Here is an 18,874-nt window from a genome sequence, read left to right as displayed (position 1 = left end):
GAAATCGATCAGTATTTTTGCCAGTAAAGTTAAGGATATGGATATAGGTCTTGATAGGGACCCGTTTCAATGCCAGTTTTTAATTACTACCGGGTTTGAGATCCGGAGGAACCGGCTTACTTTAAGCCCTAGGTTCATGTCACCAGTTCCTCTTAATGGCTATATTGGACCATATGACAAGGTTAGCCATTGTGCTGGTTTTCTGTCTCTGTGGACAACACTCCCAATTAATCACCTAATGTACTGTGTCATCTCAGTACTGTACTGCACATTGCTTTGTGCACATAAAAAGATGCACATGCAAACACATAGAGAATACATGGAGGGCAGAGTGGTTCTATAGCGCCATCTTGTGCTTCTGACACAATTATAAACCTGTCTCACCCGAACCCAAAGATCACCATATAGGGTATTAGCATGCGTAAGGCCCATCTCCACCGCATATGGTTAACAATTCCTCCTCTTTCCTTCAAATGGTCATAGCCGTGTTGGTTAGATGCTTGGCACACTTCTCATTTGCCCCAGAACTTGTACCTTTAAAGATTGTGACATCTTTTGAATCTTATTCTTGAAGCTATTCCTATAATTCCTATACACTTCCAGGGTTTTCAAAGTGCACATCCTGGCCACCTACGACCTTCAATTTGTTATGACACTCAAAACGCTCTGTGGCCACAACTAGGTGATCACCAGTGCTGTATAAAACAATTACATAAAATTAACGGGACACTGTCACTTGTGCTATATTTCGTTTGCTGCACTCCTATATTTTTAAAAGAAAATTGTCACAGAGAGAGGAGTTGTGGATCACTAACTTTTCATTTTTGCTCCAAGTAGATGCACATTTCCACCTCAGTTCAGCTGCCCTGCCAGTTTATTTTCTTTGTGTGTCTTTGACTTTGTCCTATCAGATTCGAATAGTGAGTTGGACTAATTAAATGCAGTCAAATTCACACGGGCGGACCAGGGTCCAACTGGCCTGTGGCGCAAACTGGAAGTACCCAAAGTCCAACATGTCACTGTGTTGGTCGGTTCTGGGTTGTTTGTGGGCTTGTTTTATAGCCTGGTGTGCCAGGTTTTACCGTTCAGTTCCCTGATACTACCATAAACACAGCTATTACAGTTAGAGGCATTCCAAGTAACTATAAGCGTGCCCTAAGGTAACTGTAACTATAACTTGCACCCTCACCATGTACAATTTTCTCATCAATAATTTTAATGCAAATGCTACAGTGACATTATCAATGATGCCATAGAAGATGTCATGAGTGATGTAATATCTGGGGTAATTATCAGTAGATGGCAAGAGTGTGAGTTATAGTTACCTTAGGGCAAGAATTATAGTTACTTGAAATAACTTTAACTATAACAGCTGAATTTCTATGGTTTTGTGCATGTAAAATCATGAACCTAACTATAACACCCCTGCAACATGTGTTTTTTTGGTGACTGTCCGTATTTCCTAAAATTCTATTTTCTAATTATAAAGTCCCTGTAACCTTTGTTATTTTTAGTGAATTTGAAGGATTTTTTTTTTTAACAATGAGTAAGGTGTCCATCGTAATGCACTGTGGGGGTGGGGGGCTGGACGCAAGGCCTTGGGCGCTGCCCTCAGCCATGCTTGCTGCTTCTGCTCCCCTCCTCCGTGCCATCCATTGTCCAAGTCCATGCTCCTGCTCCCTCATTACAGCGCTGTGTGGTAGTTGTTCTGCCACAGCCCTTCCCGTCTGCCCTGAACAATTAGCTTGTCACTCCATCCGCTTCCTACCTACCCTCTGTTGTCCGAGTCCATGCACCAGCCCTCTTCCTTCTGCCCTGTATGGTCTGATGTGCTGCAACTGCTCTCCATTTACCTTGACATCCCTGCCCACTCCTCTTGCCCTCAGTTGCCCAATTCTATGTTTCATCATTGCTCTCCTGCTTAGCCTCTGTGCTTAGCTTGTTGTCCCTATCCTCCTCCCCCCTGCCATCTGATGTCTGTGGGCATGCCCCTGCTCCCTCGTTTTTGCACACCATGTTCCATCGGTTTGCCACTGCCTCTCCTATCTATTCTGAGTGTTGTGTTGAGCTGCCACCTCCCTCCCACACATCTGCTTCTGAGTGTTGTGTTGAGCTGCCTCTGCCCAGCCATCTGACCTAGCATTCTGTGATTCCATGCTAGGTCAGATGGCTGCCACCTGTCCCTCCCACCTCCACCCTGCCTGTCCGAGTTCCATGCCACTACCACCTCCCTCCTGTCCTGCATGGTCCATTCTGCTGGCACTCCCATTCTGCCCTCTGTGCTCAGTTGTGCTGCAACTGCCCCTCCTGCCTGCATGATCTGTTGTGAAGCCACTTCCCCTGCCCTCTCTTTTCTGTATCCAGCCCCTACCTCTCCTTTCTGTCCTCCATGGTCCTTTTATGCATGCTCCCGCCCCCTCCCTCTTGCCCACCTTGGCCCTTGCTGCCACTAACCCTCCCGCCTGCAATGCATGGTCTTCTGTGCTGCCACAGCCCCTCCCACCTCCCCTGTGTGGTCAACGTGCTGCCCTGGCCCCCTGCCACCTCACCTCTGTTGTTTGTGTGTATGGCATTACAGATTCACGGTTGCCCTCCATGATGTGTTGTGCTTCCAGTGCCCATCTTGTCTGCCATTCATGGTCAGCTTTCTGCTCCTGCCCTACCTCCTGCCCTCCATTTCTATGTGCAGGGCTGTATCCCCTCCCTCATACTCTGTCTGGTCCGTTGCACGTGCCCCAGCCCTTCATGGTCTGTTACACTGCAGCTGTCCTTCCAGTCTGTCCGGTATGGTCAGTCTGCTGCCCTTGCCTCTTTTCCCTCTGTTCTCTGTTGTCCATATGCATGTCCCTGTTCCCTCCCTATTGCTTTCCATGGTCTGTTCTGCTGCACTGCCGTCCCACTTGCCCTGTGTGGTGTATTGTGCTGCTGCAACCCCTGACACCTGCTGTAAGGCCAGTTTGGTGCCCCTGCCCATCTCCCTTCTGCCCTCTGTTATCCAAGTCCATGTCCCTACCACATTCCTCCTGCTCTCCAATAACCAATGTACCATACTTGCCAACATTCTGAACTTGGTGAGAGGGAGATTTTGAAAAAGAAACCTGGGGAATAGGTTTTACCTATTAACTTACATTGAAAAAGAGGAAATTATAGGTAGGAGACAGAGAAAATAAAGCCTTTTTGGGCTTAAAAACATTGTGAGTCTCCTGCCTGAATCAGGTTTTTCGGCTTCTAGAGCTATACTGCCACTGGCTCTTCCTTCTGCCCTCAATGGTCTGCTATATTGCCATAGCCTCTCCTGCATAGCCTGCATGGTTGGTTGGTTTGTTGCCCCTGCCCCCCTTTCTGCTGCCCTCCACGGTGCGTTGTGGTGCCACTGCCCCTCCTGCCTGCCCATCATGGTCAACTTGTTGCCTCTGCACCCTCCTCCCTGCACTCAATTATCCGAGTCCGTGCCCCTGACCTCTGCCACACCACAGTATCCTAATGAACAACTAGATTGCTAACATCCTATATTTATTACAAAAGTGTGGCACACCTGGCATCATCTTGATGTAATCAAAATTGTAATTCCTAAATCATTTCCTTTTTAAATTATACAAATTAGAGGGTCTTATTTCGATAGACATTATGGTTAGTGCTCTAAAAAACTAAAATGAGGACATATTGTCTGAGTTCCCAAATACTGACAAAGCATTTTCTTAATTATTTGCTGTATTAATGTTTTTTTATCCAGTTGATCACATGATTCTATGTTTCACTTGGGGGAGAGGATATGGTGTTATGGCTAGAGCTGCAGACTTTGCATCTGGGGAACCAGGTTCACGTTTCAGCGTCAGCTTGACATTCTGTGATTCTGGGGAAATCACCTATTCTCCCCATGTCTAAAACCAAAATTAATATGTCCTTGTGTAATATAACTGATGTTCATGTAAAGCACTCCAGTACCTTCGGTTCAAGTCTGTGCTATATAAAACTGAAAAAAACAGGGAAATTAGTAATTCCCTAGCTATCGTGAAGGAAAGTTTAAATTCTATTAAGGACACGGAGGCAAGGACTTAAAATATAATACAGCAAGTTCAAAGTTCAAACGAAAAACATCGCAAAATACTCCAACTCCCATGAGGCCATCAACATAGCCATGTAAACCATAAACCAATCATAACAGCATCCGAATGTCCATATACATGTCCATCGGGTCCAGTCCTCCTTCTTCTTCACTGTAGGAAGTTAAGTTCGAGCGGCCTCAATCTGTTTTTGAATCGCCTCCTAAAACATAGAAAGATATGAATGCTCTGGTTTCAAAGCAGATGAGACTACCCAAAGCAATATTACATCCAAATTCACTATAAACCAATGCTTACGAGTAAAACAATTGTCATGAAAAACAGTTGATCCCCAAATAGAATAATCTACGTAACAACATAGGAATCAAAATAAATACCATAAATATGGAAAAAGTACATAAAATACCTGTAAGAGACGTGGCCTCATGTATAGGTTTGAAATAGAATTTCTTAAAGGTGGATTCTGTTGACCTGTCGGCCGCGTTCATAATGTCCTCCAGTCTACCACATTCCTTTATGGCCTTTGAAGCCATGGCTCCTCTGGTGAATGAGTGCCAAAACAATGGATATCGATGCCCGCTTCCATTATAATCTATCAAACCCACCTGGCAATAGTCGGTGAAGCAACCGCCCTGTGTGGTTTCTTAATAGTGATCAACAACTGCCTTTCTCCCGGAGACCTTATCTCCTCAGTCATTTCCTCATACTTTTTAAGGCATCTTAACACACACAGCTTAGGATGAGAATCAAAGCTAGGGTATGATACTGACCTGGTATTTGTCTTGGTCCATTTGGAAGTTGTAAACACAAGCCACTCAAGGGTGAAAACCCTTTCCGTAAAGTCCAGGACAGGGACATCCGAAACCCTTTTGCAGGAGATAAGACACAACAACATGGATAGTTTCACCTAAATCTCTTTCCTAGATAGGAATTGATTATCCTGCCAGGCTGAAAGAAGGCAGAGCACTCTATTCACATCCCATAAACCTGAATATCTGGGTTCCGGAGGTCTAGATAATCTGACCCCTTTCAGAAGCATACTCAGCCAGGGGGGTTCCCCTACTGGTACGCTGTTGATGGGTAGGTGTCCTGCTGAAATGGCTGACCGGAAAGAATTGATCGTGGAATACGCCAATCCAGAATTGCACAGTTCTACCAGGAAATTGATTATGAGAGTGACGGGCACCCCCAAGGGATCCACGATCCTCTCCAAACACCAATGGGACCAATCGGTTCCAAGCTGAATAATATCTCTTAGTCGTGCCTGGTGGGCAAGCTTGTCTGATAAGGTTGCTAGTGTCCTCTTAAAACTCGATGTCTTGCCATTGTACCCTGAAATCCTTCATGCCATGAGGTTGAGATGCCCCTGGGTTACTAAAGGGTGTGGGCATCCTGCCGGATCCCGCAGGACCCCCCACCAAAGCAGATGACTTCAAAGGTTCCATCCAGGAAAGTTCCAGCAGAGTCGGGTACCTCGTTTGAGACTTCCAAATCGGGTAAACTAGTACTAGAGAAGCTCTCTGTCTTCTGACCTGAGCTGCCACCCTGGGGATCAGAAGAAAAGGAGGTAAGGCATATCCCTGACCCAGCATCCAGTCTTGCAGGAAGGCATCCACTGCTTCCTCTTCCGGATCTGGTCTCCAACTGAAGTGCCTGGGGAGCTGCGTGTTCAATCTGGGTGAAAAAAGGTCCACGCTATAGGGTCCCCATCGATCCATCAGAGACTGGAAAATTGAAGGATGCAATTGCTAATCACTGGAATCCTTGAGGTAGCGGGAATTTCAATCCACCACCATGCTCTGTGAACCCAGAAGATATTCTGCTGTCACCTAGATCTGCTTCTGTAGGCAGTGGTGCCAGAAATCCTTGGCCAGCTCTGCCAGAGCCTTGGACTGGGTGCCTCCCAGTCTGTTGATATACTGAACCGCTGAAGTGTTGTGCATCCTTAACAGGATGCAACAGGAGACCTTGTCCTGCATCAGGGATTGGATCACTAATGAGCCCGCTAGAATTTCAGTCAGTTCATATGAAGATTTAACTCCTCCTGTGTCCATTGTCCCCCCATGGAGATCTATCTGCATCGGGCTCCTCAGCCCAATCTGCTGGCATCGGACTCTATTATCAAGTCTGTGAGACAGCTAAAGATCGCTCTCCTATTCCATGTATCCATGTGGTCTATCCACCATTGGATCTCCAATCTGGCTTCCAGCGATAACTCCATCAGCTCAGAGCGTGTGTGAGTTCTTTCCTGAGGTGGTACGCCTTCAGCCACTGTAGGGGCCTGTAGTGCAGGGATAATAGCCTGGATCGAGGATGACAAAAGTCCCACAACCCTCGCTATTTGTCTGCTGGAGATCATGTCTCTCCTGATCACTTTTGAAAGTTCTTTCTTGATCTTGGAGTTCCTGTATTCCGAGAGTTTTAACTTGGCTGGTATGGTATCTATTAGAAATCCCAAGAAAAGTGTGGATTGTGACGGGGTCAACATTGACTTCTCCTTGTTGATGACAAATCCAAGGTCCCGAAATAAGACAATAGTTGTGCTTAGGTGGACCAGCAACTGTGTGCGAGATTGGTCCATCAGGAGGATATCATTGAGATAAATTATCAGCCTGAGGCCCTAAGTCCTTAGGGTCTCCACGACTGGTTTCAGCAACTCTGTGAAGCACTAGGGCACCAACCAAAGGCCAAATTGAACTGCAGGAAGCAACGATGCAGAGGAAATATGGGGACCATCAGGTAAGCGTCCTTGAGGTGCAGGCGAACCAGCCAATCGCTTTCCAGTAAGAGGTCTCTCGAAGGAGGCAGAGACACATCTTCAAGTGCCGATAATCTAGCCACTCGTTGAACTCCCTGAGGTTAGTAGCCAGACCGAAGCCCTTGTCTTTCTTTTAGACGAGGAAAAGATTGCTCAAAAAAACCCTTGGGTGTAGGTTTGATTGGGTGATGGCTTCCTTGGACAGCAGTTCCTGTACCTCTGTCTCGATCATTAGAGACTCCTGTAAGTTGAACTGTATAGGATGTGGTCTCACCTTTTGAATTGGGGTGCCATAGAATTCTATGTGTAAATGCCTGACTGTCTCCATCCCACAGGGATCGGATGTAATCTGTCTCCAACTGTATGCAAACAGTTTCAGTCTCCCTCCCAGACTTTGAGGGGAAGAAAGGCTACTGCTTAACAGTAGAGCTTTCCGGGGCATTAGCGCCTCCTCTTGCGGACCGGTAGAATCTGCCTCTACTGCCTCCTCAGTTGGGGAAGAAGGCTCGCTGCCTTCGATCATTCCAGCCGTTATTGCGTCGGGCCTGTGCTCTGGAGGGGTCAGCTTGGAAGGTGCGGCTGGAGGAGCATTCCGGCCCCATAGAAAACCTTCCAGAGGAAAATCTTTTTAATAGAAGATTGAGCTTTATCAAGTGCCAAAAAGGTCACCACAAACTTTCCGAGTTCCTTTTCAAAGGGTCCCCCAAAAAGGTGGCCCTGTGCAATCACTCCAGCTTCAGAGTTGGATAGTTCTCCAAGCTTGGGGTCAGTTTTTATCAGGAAAGAATGACGTCTCTCTGCAGAGATGGCACAATTGGCATTTCCAAGCAGGCAAACCGCCCGCTGTGCCCAGCCCGCGAATATGTCCTTTGCCGTTGGTGACCCTGGCTGCCTGGAAGATTCTGCCAGCTCGATAATTTTGGTTAAGGGTCCCAAGATGACCAGGAGCTTGTCCTGGCAAGATTACCAGGAGCGATTGATCCTTGCTTGTTTGTATTTGGCAAAAAAAGTACAAAGTTTTGGATCAATGGATGGAGTGGTTGCCACTTTGCCATCCAAAGGAGGCCTGGGGCACTCAGCGCACAAGTGGGCCCTCACCTCCTTGTCCAAGGGGTGCCTTATTGCCTTGGCCAGGTAAGCCACCACCTTCGAATCCGGGACTCACTCTGAAGACCTAGGGTGGTAAATGTCTTCGGGATCAAACATATCTGTGTTTTCTAGCTCCTCCTCATCATAGCCTAAGGTGGTTGCAGTCGGGCGCCAAGGTCTGCCCGAATCGCACCCCTCATCCGATGAGCCCTCCTCATTGGAATCACCCCTCCTGAATCGGGGAACCACAGGTCAGGATTCGCTTTGAGGGCGGTTGTGCCAACAGGCTCTCTGGGTATTGCATCCTCCTGGCAGGTTAAATTTATTTAGCGTTTGCGCACTCTTACGAAAGGCTTCCCTTAGCTTGTTGAAGCCTTCCAGGTGCCCCGTGCCGTGCTTAACTGGCTTGGAGGAGGAAGACCTGGTCGAGGCACTGGTCTGGGCCCCTGAGTCCCTCAGAATGCCTGGGGTGTTCGAAATCTGGTCCACAAGCTTGGTCATCCTGTCCTGCAGGGGTGCCAGCTCCTTGGCAATCACCTGCAAGAGAAGTCTGTTGACCCCTGCAGGTGGGTGGTGCTGAGGAGGTCACTCATCTGCAGCCAGGTTAGGGGCATATGCATGATCCTCGAAGGACTCCAGACTAATTTGCCAAAATTATGTAAATAGTCTAAACAGTTCTATTTATTCTGGGGATATGTGCAGTGTCCTCTCCACAATGTTATTAATTGCATTTACTGGGGTGAGAGCACCTGTCACACGCCCTGCAACTATTATTATGAGCAGCCCCCTCGCTGGTACTTCAGGGCCACAATCTAGGGCCTAATCCTTTTAGTGTTGCCCTGAGAGGGTATCTTGCACAGGTCGTGCCTGCACAGAGCAGTCCCTTGCCCTCTGAGGGCATTAGGAAAAACAGGCCTAGTCTGTCACTTACCGCCTAAAGCGGTGTCAGCGACGGTTGAAGGGGTAAACGATCCTGCAGACCCTGAGGGCAAGGGGCAGATTGTTCTCCGATCGCGCACTGGTAGTCCGTAATACATTCTGCTCAAAGCGATAAGACAGACTGGAGCACACCTGACAGGACAGAGTGTGGTGCGAAAGTGTGTCACCTAGTGGACCCACAAGGTACTGAAAGGTGCACTCGGGCTGTAGCCTTCCGCGCTGCAGGAATGAAAATGTTATATCAAACAACAGGAAACAAGTCACGCTAAGTGCTCTTAACACAAGGCAACCCCACACACAAAGAAAACGTTAAAGAAGCGAGGGACTTAACTGATGAGTCAGCAGTGAAGAAAGAGGAAGGACTGGATCCGACGGACATTTATATGGACATTCGGATACTGTTATGATTGGTTTATGGTTTCCATGGCTACGTTGATGGCCTCATGGGAGTTGGAATATTTTGCGATGTTTTTAGTTTGAACTTTGAACTTGCTGTATTTAATAAAGGTGAAGAAAGGACTGCATGATCCTCGCCTCCGGTCCTGTCATAGAATTAAGTGTTTTGCACACTTCTGTCATTGGGCTGTACTTGGGCTACAGTTGGGTGATATTTGTGCTACATTTGAGCTTTTTTCTCTGGTGGCCATCTTGGGAGACTTATTTGTTATGGAGCTCCCTAATCTCCTCATTTACTGCAGTACTTTCAGTAGAAAATGCTTTCAATTTTTGACTTTGATTCCATCCAAATTGCACACTTTCAGCAAAAATTCAGAATGTTAGAACATTGGAAGTTGCTGCTAGCCAGGGAGTTAACTGGCAGTCTGCTGCTGGATTTGAAAGTGCATGTTTCAGTCTGCATGTCAGAATGTTTTAATGAAATAGAAAAGGAAGATATTTGAGAACTGGCGTAAAACGTGCCCTAATTTTAATTTCTTCAGCATTACCCATAATTTCTATGACAAAATGGTCCCCATCATTTGGTCCATTCTAAAATAAATGTTTTAAGTTTTACCAGTTTGATCCAATCAAGATGGCTTCAGGTGTGTCACAATTTAGTCATAAGTAAGACTGTAGCGCTCTTTGTTTTTTAGAACACTCTGGAAAGCTGCAGTAGAACACAAGGGAATCAACTGATAGACTGCTCCTATTGGAAGTTCATGTTTTGCTGAGAATGTCAGACTGCATTCTCATATGGCTGAGAAAGATAGTGTGAATTTACAGAAAATATGCTCTCATTTCAGCTTCTGGAGCACCTTCCATAACCTCTATGTGAAAATCATGAGAAAACAGTTTTCTCTCCAACATAATTTATGAACTCCTAGCAGGGTAAAATCACCCTAGAAACACCATAATTCCTAAAACTAGTATTGTACCATCAACAAATGATTCATATAGTAACTAAAATTTGTTTATACGTTCTCCTTTTTGTGATCCTCAAAACCTGCCATTCACTACAGTGCATTTCAATAGGGTGCTATCATGTATATTGGTCCCAAGATGGCTGCCATCGCTTTCTGGTTGAAGTGCTGACAGCCAATCAGATCTCACAATGAGATCCGTGCTTAGGCTCCCCCCATGTATGCAAATTTGGATTTCCTTTAATATCTCAAAAACTACTGAATGGGTTTACACCCAATAACAATAAAGGCGCTTTCCGGATCAAGAGCTACATTTCTGCCAAATTCCGTGTAATTGCATCCAGCGGTTCAGGCTGCAGGCATGTCTAAAGACTATATTAACATGGGAAACACACTTTTTAATCCCCCTTTTTTCTTGGCCCCCGCTTGATGGATCATCTCAAAACTTTCCATGCTCAACACGACCATGGAGGGCACTTTTTAGGGAAACTTTCATGAAGATTCAGCAAACGATACTAAAGATATAGGCAAGTCAAAAATACTTTTTCATTGGAAACTAGGCCCTAACTATAACTACTAAACTCTAAATCCGGTCCGTAGTCTCAAAACTATGCTAGCCATCCAACCCCTCACCGATCTATGTACCATTATTGCTGCTAAACAGTCCATGATCCAAGTCTTACTTTGTTAGGTAAATATTAAATGAATTAGTCCAATAATAATGCTGTTTAGTTCTGAGTCCACATTCGTGGATCACTTATTTGTGTTCCTGTCTTTTTTGTTTGCAGGGGGAACTGATATGGAACTGTCCCATCTAGACGACCCAAAGTTGTGCCTGCAAGGCTCCGAATACTGGTGCCAAAGTGAAGAGACAGCCTCACTGTGCATGAAAGAAGAGTACTGCATGGAGCTCTGGCAGAACGCCCTTGCTGAGGTAAGGGTTCACAAAATAATACTCACTATGACATGCTCTGCTTCATCAGTTTTTCCTTTGGCACAAATGCTAAATTAAAAGTTCTGCACAGACCCTTTTCCGATATTTTATATGGGCATTCAGAATTTGTTATAGTGGTGTTTTCATTTTGTCGTGGTCTGGTTGTTTGTGGTTTTTCATTTAAGATGGTGGTCAGTTAAAGATGCTGACGTGTTGGCTACTCTGTGCTGCTTATGAATGAAATGCAGTACCACGAAAGAAATGGTCTCAGAGACATATCAAAGGAGGTTATTTCCAGACGGCGAGCAAAACTCCAAACGTGTGTGTATGTGCGGGAAAGTATGGCAGAGGTGCACAATGCGATATGGAGAGGTGCTTTTGTTTGGCCTCACTATAAAGTATTTAGTGTTGATACAGAGACCAAAATATGTAATTCTTTTAGATGTAAAAATGGCATAGTAAGCAAGTAACAAAGCATGCTACTATTGTTTGGCATTTTGCAGTGAGATACAAAACAAGCACTGTTCGACTTGGCCACAGCAATATACTTTTGAAAGCCACCGTCCAGTGGCGGTCACTTGTCAACCGGAGTGGCGAGGGGAAGGGGGGAGTTATAAAAAAGAAAACATGTTAAAAAAAAAACTTACCTCTATGTTGGGAGAGACGGTTCCGTCTCTCCTTCTCGGACTCCCGGAAGCACAAGGCTTCGAGACTCCCCTCCAATCATGACGCTGCTGTCAACAACATGACAGCAGCATCGTGATTGGTCTGAGCACCCTGCTTCAGCGCTCAGACAGGGAGTAGAGCCCTGTGCACTTTCTCCTCCCGGCTGTTCTATACAACTGGGTGGGGAAATGCAAAGTGTGCAAGACTGTTTGGCCGGGCCAACACTGCTGGCCAAAGCGTCATGCGCACTTATGTGCACTCACCACTCTTCCTCTAGCCCTCCTCCAGCCCAGCCCCACACCACCCTAACCTGGCTCCCTGAGGAAAAAAAATGATAATAACTTTACGTTATTAGCATTGTATTTTTCCCTTTCGCCCACTGCATAAAGCAGTGGGGCAACTCTCCTCCAGCCGCCGCTGCCACCATTGTCAGAAGCTGTGTGCTAATGTATACTGTGGGCAATATTCAATGGAACTGCTTTCTGTTTATTTTCTCATTCAGTAATGTATCTAGCATATGATGCATCAAAACATTATATTATGGCATAGCAGATTCACCGGGCAAGGCAATTCATTAGGTCTGGTGCTAGCTAGGATTTTTCGATTTTACTATTATTATATGGATAATATACTTACGTATAGGGACTTTCAGCCAGCCCCATTTGTACACTGGTTTGTTAATGTGGTGTTCAGATTTAATTTTCCTTCTGCCCTACTACAGCATGGAGCAGTGGGTTAGGCCACTGAATCTATTGGCTAACAGTGTGAGTGACAGCATTCTGCCTTTTCACAAACACTTACACACACACACACCCACCACACACAAAGTAGTTCCCTTACATGCCAGTACCTACTATGGCAATGAATAATTTTTTAGACCAAAAATAATTTTGCTTTTAACCAATGATTTTTTTTTAGATTGACGAGGGCCCAGTAGCATGCCGGACAATAAAATTCTATAAAAACCATGACAAAGCAAAAGTAGCACTGACAAAGTCAACACGCCGGCAGCCAAAACCAGACCCTTTGCCTTTGCCAGTGGTTGTTTTTTCAATAAGTTTCTTAGAATGCGTAATATAGTGCACCACTGTGACGAAGTCGGATACAACTGATTCTTTAATGATATGAGGCACTGCCAAAAAGTAATATTACCAGAATTTAATGGGAAAATAATGTCCCTAGAAAAAAGTCATCTCAATCAAGTAACGGAACTTATAATTCCAGCAGTACCTTTCAGGAAAAAAGAAGTACGTATCTATTAGAGAATTCATTAATTTAGAGTCAGTACAATGGAGAGCAGTGTTTATTTATCTCTTAGTGACCAGGTTGCAGATAGGAATACAGGTGGGCTTATCGCATGTCCTTTTTACCTACCATGTATGTGTTTATTTTGTTTTATCCATTTGAATGAAGCGTAGAAAAGGCATTTTGTAAACAGACTTAGGAGAGCATATGGGGCCTCCTTCTGAGATTGCCCAACTAAACTAGGAGAATTATCAATTCCAGCCAAAAACTCCACTCCAGCTACGCGCCTTCACAAATTGCTGGGCCCAAAATGAGGAATAACATTCCTGATCCTGTACTGCATGCGGTTCCTGCCTAAAACCCCAGTGCATTGCTCTGAGGTCAAGAGAGTACCAAGTCCCCAAACTGAATAACATTAAACTTTGAAGTCAGCCATCAACTAAGGTAACATGTAACACTCCTAGATAGATTATTCTCTGTGATAAGATACATTTTATCTCCCTAGGCAGCAAGGTACGTGGGGATTACATTTACAAATATTGACTCTCATCTCAGGGACACATTAGCCATCGTTAAATCTAGAGAAAGACATCTTTGATTAGCTGGTTTAGGATTTCCCGCCTTGTAAGAGAGTGGGCGGTGCAAAATATATGATTAGTGATGCCGGCATCCATTGCTCACCTATGATCTCACCCCGAGGGGGATCTAATGTCAAAGGATGCTGTTACATCATGTCCTGTAGGGAAATGTGGAGACTACAAAGGCACATTCCAAGCAAGACAAAGGACAGCCATGGATAGCTGCGGAATATATCACTTTGTCTACATGCATACAAGATGCAGACACAGGCACACCTGCCCATATCTCATACTCTAACCGCTCCACTCACTCCCTAACACTTGGGGCACGATTCGTATGCAAAAGTTGTAAATCTGCACCCATAAATGTACTTCTGCTCACGGGGCTAAATGTATAACTTTCGGGAATTTACACAACTTCCCAGATGTACTTCTCCAAAAAGCTGTACCAGTTAAAGCTTTACAAGTGTAGGTCTTTGACAGTTATAAGGCATTTTTACATTTCGTATTCCCATCAGGGGTGGTTCCTTCGCTATGGCGAAGGAGTGTTGCCGCCCTGGCCAAGAGCTAGGATGTTAAAAAAAAACGATAGTTGCACTATCGTTTTATTTTACATCTGCTGGCTCAGCCAGAAGTACAGGGAAGGGCGGGGCAGGGCCACAGGAGGTGGGAGGGGGAAGGAGGAGAGAGTGTGCACCTAAGTGTGAATGTGTGTTTGGCCAGCCGTCTCAGGACGTCTCTGGCCAAACACAAATGCGCACTTAACCGTCTTAGGCCGGCCAAACACAAATGCGCACTTAGGTTTCTCCAGCTCGGCTGTGCTTAACGGGAGAGCTGCAGAAACTGCACAGACCCCAAGGCACTGTCTGAGACCAATCCTGGCACTGCATTCATGCTATGGTTGGCATGAAAGCAGCACCAGGATTGCTGGGGAGCCTGTGCTGGTGTCCCAGCAAATGCTGGGACACCACATGGAGGAAAGAGGAGTGTGAGGCGTCAGGAGATAGAGACAGCGGTAAGGTAAGTTTATTTTATTTTATTTTTTATTTTCTCCCCTCCATCTCCGTACCCTACCCCTCGCCCCTCCCCTTGAGATTTGCGGCGACCACCGCTGATTCCCACAGGTTCCAGCATCTATGTGCAAGTGTTGATTTTCTTGCTTTGTTTTATCTTAGATGTAAACTATTTTTCCCAGTGTAGAAAACCCTTCCCTACATCACCATGAAACTTGAGGGTGCTCTGCCCCTTCCTACCCTGATCGAAATCGAAAAAACTTTTAGAATGCTTTTAAACTTTCAGTATTGGGCGTCCAAAAAGTTGAACCGTGCCTTGTAGCAACCACTTTCCACCCCTCACAGAGAAGTGTAATTGCATATAATTATAATGTACAGTTGTGCTTGTAATTGCAGTTAGATAGTGCTCACTCTCCTGATGAGGCATTGAAGTGCTTTACACTGGGCAGTATAGTGCACCAGACTCAAGGTTAGTGGTTAAACTAGTGTTATTGGTTATTGTTAATTACAGAAGAATACATGGATTTACACGTTCTTTGTGTTATCTAGCAGGCCCAAATTCAGCAATTTTCAGCTACATATGTTTATGACCAAAACTGCTTTGTAAATCAGGCCCATTATGTACAATTGATCTGGGTGAATCTCTTTAGAGAGGTACATGCTCTTCACCACTCTCTATACATAAAGGGGATCAGAGAGAAGGCCAATAAGTGCTGAAGATATCTTAGGGTGGATTGAATTAGACCATCCCTGGCAGAAAAATATATGCCTGCATCATTCGTTACAACCAGGTCAGACTCCAAGGGGCAGGTTCCTGGTAAAAGGGCCCTACTGCAAGTTCTTCTGGGATGGCAAGGTTGGAAATTGTGTATGTGTGTGACACAACTAGTACATCAAGTACACATTGTACAAGTTAATAAAAAAAGGAATGGCAGGTCATTGGGAGTGTTTGAACGCCTACTGTATTGCATGTACGCCCTTCACACTAGTTCCTTATTTTTAGCCCATCCTTTGACTTCTCTAATGGAGTTATCTACTAATGTGTTGTGTGTGGAGCAAAGTGGCAGAAAGCGATGAAATGTGATGCAAACTATTAGATCAACTTACAATTAAGAATGCCTGCTACACCGCAGGAAATTGTGCAGCACAGCACAAGTACCTGTGAAACCCCTACTAAATCGAGGTCAATGTCTCAGTGATTTGTAGTCTTCTTTCTGTCACTTCTACAGCTCGAGGCCTCTTCACATGGCGGTCCTGAAGATGCAACTGAGGACGAGAAGAGGAAAAAGAAGAAGAAGAACAAGAAAGGGAAGCAAGACAAGAAAGGAAAGAAGGGCAAGAAAAACAAGAGAAAAGAGAAAACTGCTGTGAAATGCTCAGGCTGCACCCAGATTGTGACAAACCTGAAGAATTATGTCGGGGGAAAACTTGATGACGTGAGTGACCTAAACTTGGCATCAGAAATATCTGGGCTTGAGGTCTAGACTAAAGCGTACCTTTCCACTTTTACCAGTCTCTCCTTGGTGTTGCTCACCAGGTACACCAATCCATCCCTAATACCCTTATCTCTGTAGTGAGTGACCAGGGGCACCCCCTTTCTACTCCATTCTACTCGAGGCCGAGTAACTACACAGAACTTTTGGTGAGTGAGGTGGAGGGGCAAGCAGAATGAAAGGGGAAAGCTATTCCAGAACTCAAAGATGGTCTATGAGCCATGTTTAAAGTTGAAGTTTGTTTTTCATAATTTCATGGTTAAGTGGAATATTAGCTGATCCCTGGAAAGTAATTGCTAGAACAAACAAATAATAATTTTATCCTTCCAGGCTAATGCCCTGGATCTCTAGAAATTACATGTTACCTTTGGCCACCAATCACAACAATTCAGAAAGCTAAATATGCTCTCATAGTCCAAACTGAGTTTATGACGAGCTGTCTGATATAAACACAGACAAATACCTATTACCTACGCCTGTGCTTTTTCTCTTCTCTGTTGAAAAAGCAAAGCACTTACAAAATGTCCAAAGTAATGCAGCCTAACATATGTACCAAACTTTGCATAATTATAAGCAGGGTCTAAAAAAAATATTTTTAATGTCACAATGAGAAGTCATATAACGAGATCCGTAACAAAAAGCCAATGGTGGTGGGAATCACTGATGGAATGGCATGTTATGTGGTATTGACGGGTGCTGATCACTCATTGTATGTTTCTCTCTTTCACTCTTTACCTTGTAGAAAGTATTTTAGACTCTCCACATTACATTTCATTTGTGTGTTTAACACATCCTATATTTTTATAGGACACCATCAAAGGAGCTGTTGATTCCATGTGCGATAAGGTGGATGACAGTATCATGAAAATCTGCACAACCATGAAGGAGAAAAGCAAGGATGACCTAGTAGCAGCTGTGAAGAATGGGGGTAGCCCAAAAGACGTCTGCACACAGATTCAGTTGTGTGAGGGCCAAGAGTTGGAGGAAAGTGAGGGTAAGGTGATGGGATGGGGTGCCTCCTGCACTTCCAAGGTGCTATGATAACCTAGACCTTGAGGTGATAAGTCAGAACCCTTGGGCTCTGATATTATCACATCATCTTGCACGTCACCTATGAAGACTGGAATCCTGAGATTGTCCATTTACTACAGGGAGAACATTTTCTCATGGACCTTTTGCTACCACATAGGCATCTGCTTCCTGTCCCTGGGATTGGGCGTTCTTATGAGTCTATTACTGTTAGCCTGTACTATTAAGCCTGTTCTGGAGGGAAGAGTTCCCTTAGATCTAGTAGAACTGGCTTTTCCCCTTGCTGTTTATGTTGTAGGTACTTGCATTAACATCTCTAATGTCTCCATAGTCTCCATTTCCTTCTCTTGGAAGTTGAAGAGTGTTTTCTTATGAATCTGGAGCAACCCAGATGATGTCTGATCTCTGATTCTGTGTGGGAGTTATTTAATAGGGATCTTTGGTTGGTAGAGTGATCTCGGATCCCTTCTTCTGGGAGTTCACAATCTGATAGGGATCTCTGATTATCACCTTGGCCCACCTATAATCTTTGTAAACTCTGCCCCTAGAGGACGGTTATCCTGTTGATCACTATAGGTGCTGGAGTTCAATGCCTTCTCTAGGAAGAAGATGTTCTAATGATATCAAGAACTAGTTGCTTCTTCTGGAGATGGTCCTCATTCTTGCAAGACTGATTCTCCAGTTAACATCTGCTGATCTAATTTTTTCTGGTGTCCAGTGACTCCTCAGCAAGTTGGAACCTGTGAATGGCTATAGAACTAGTAACCTCAACTCATATGTTCTTCTGAAAAAGGAGTCCATGGCTGACAACGCTTTGTTTCTAGGTGGATGAAAACTCTAAACAACATTCAGAAAGCACACTACATTCCACCCTCAATGTCCACAGCCACTTCTCATTTTCACCTGATCCACCTCATCACAATTGATGTCTCCCAATATTTTGCTCCTCAGTACCATGATGTGCACCTGCTATGGAGAAAATCATTCACTAGTGATAATCCTGAATTGTACAAATCTGCACTTGACACCATGAATGCTGCCCTTAATGAGGCCAAGGTGCTATCAAGACCTTATTATATCTCTTTAGATCCTCATAAAGTATTTGTCCCACACAGTGAACTCACTCCTCGCACCCCCATCCCAACCACTGATCTTCTCCACAGACCACCTTAACCACAAATAACAATCCATAATAAGATCACGACTATCAGAAACTCTGAATCTGCCTTCTTCATTGCCTTCCTTTTACCTGGTCTACTCTGCCACCTCAAACTCCACACCACTATATGCCTTAACAGGATCCTTCCTACCCTTAAAACACTGAGAACCTTCCCTTGCCTTCTCAGATGGTTTATTTTCTAAAATGATCAAATCTAAGGCTCATTCATCGAGTGCCTTCAGTTCTCTCTAAAAAGCTATACTATTCAGTGCCTCTCCTCACCAATGTTGACTCACAATGTTTCATGAAGCTTTTATATTTAAAATACTCCTAACTATTTCTGAAATTAAAAAAAATAGCACTCATTTTGAAGATGTGGAGATTTGTGACTATTGTCCAAAATAATAGTTTGCCAATGATATGCCAAAATTCAAATCCTTAAAGGTATCAAATGATTTTGGTTAATGTACTTTTTAAAGATGAAAGAGCCATTAGAGGAAAGAGTTCCAGCTGGATTGACATTCAAGTAGTCAACGTAACTATACTACT

The 18,874-nt window shown here is 44.6% G+C and overlaps 1 protein-coding gene across 2 annotated transcripts in view; it reads left to right on the top strand.

The window, feature by feature from the left end:
• The window catches only part of LOC138266670 (pulmonary surfactant-associated protein B-like), a 51,353-nt gene that overhangs the window by 17,684 nt on the left and 14,795 nt on the right, over positions 1-18,874 (top strand). For both annotated transcript variants that reach the window (XM_069215475.1, XM_069215474.1), the window contains exons 5-7: positions 10,997-11,142; positions 15,874-16,080; positions 16,945-17,131. In XM_069215475.1, coding sequence (XP_069071576.1) covers positions 10,997-11,142; positions 15,874-16,080; positions 16,945-17,131 — 540 coding nt within the window. The remainder of the gene's footprint in view (positions 1-10,996; positions 11,143-15,873; positions 16,081-16,944; positions 17,132-18,874) is intronic.

Source organism: Pleurodeles waltl, chromosome 11 (genome assembly GCF_031143425.1).
Source record: "Pleurodeles waltl isolate 20211129_DDA chromosome 11, aPleWal1.hap1.20221129, whole genome shotgun sequence".
In the NCBI taxonomy this organism is placed as follows: domain Eukaryota; kingdom Metazoa; phylum Chordata; class Amphibia; order Caudata; family Salamandridae; genus Pleurodeles; species Pleurodeles waltl.
This window is presented reverse-complemented; position numbering and strand designations above follow the sequence as displayed.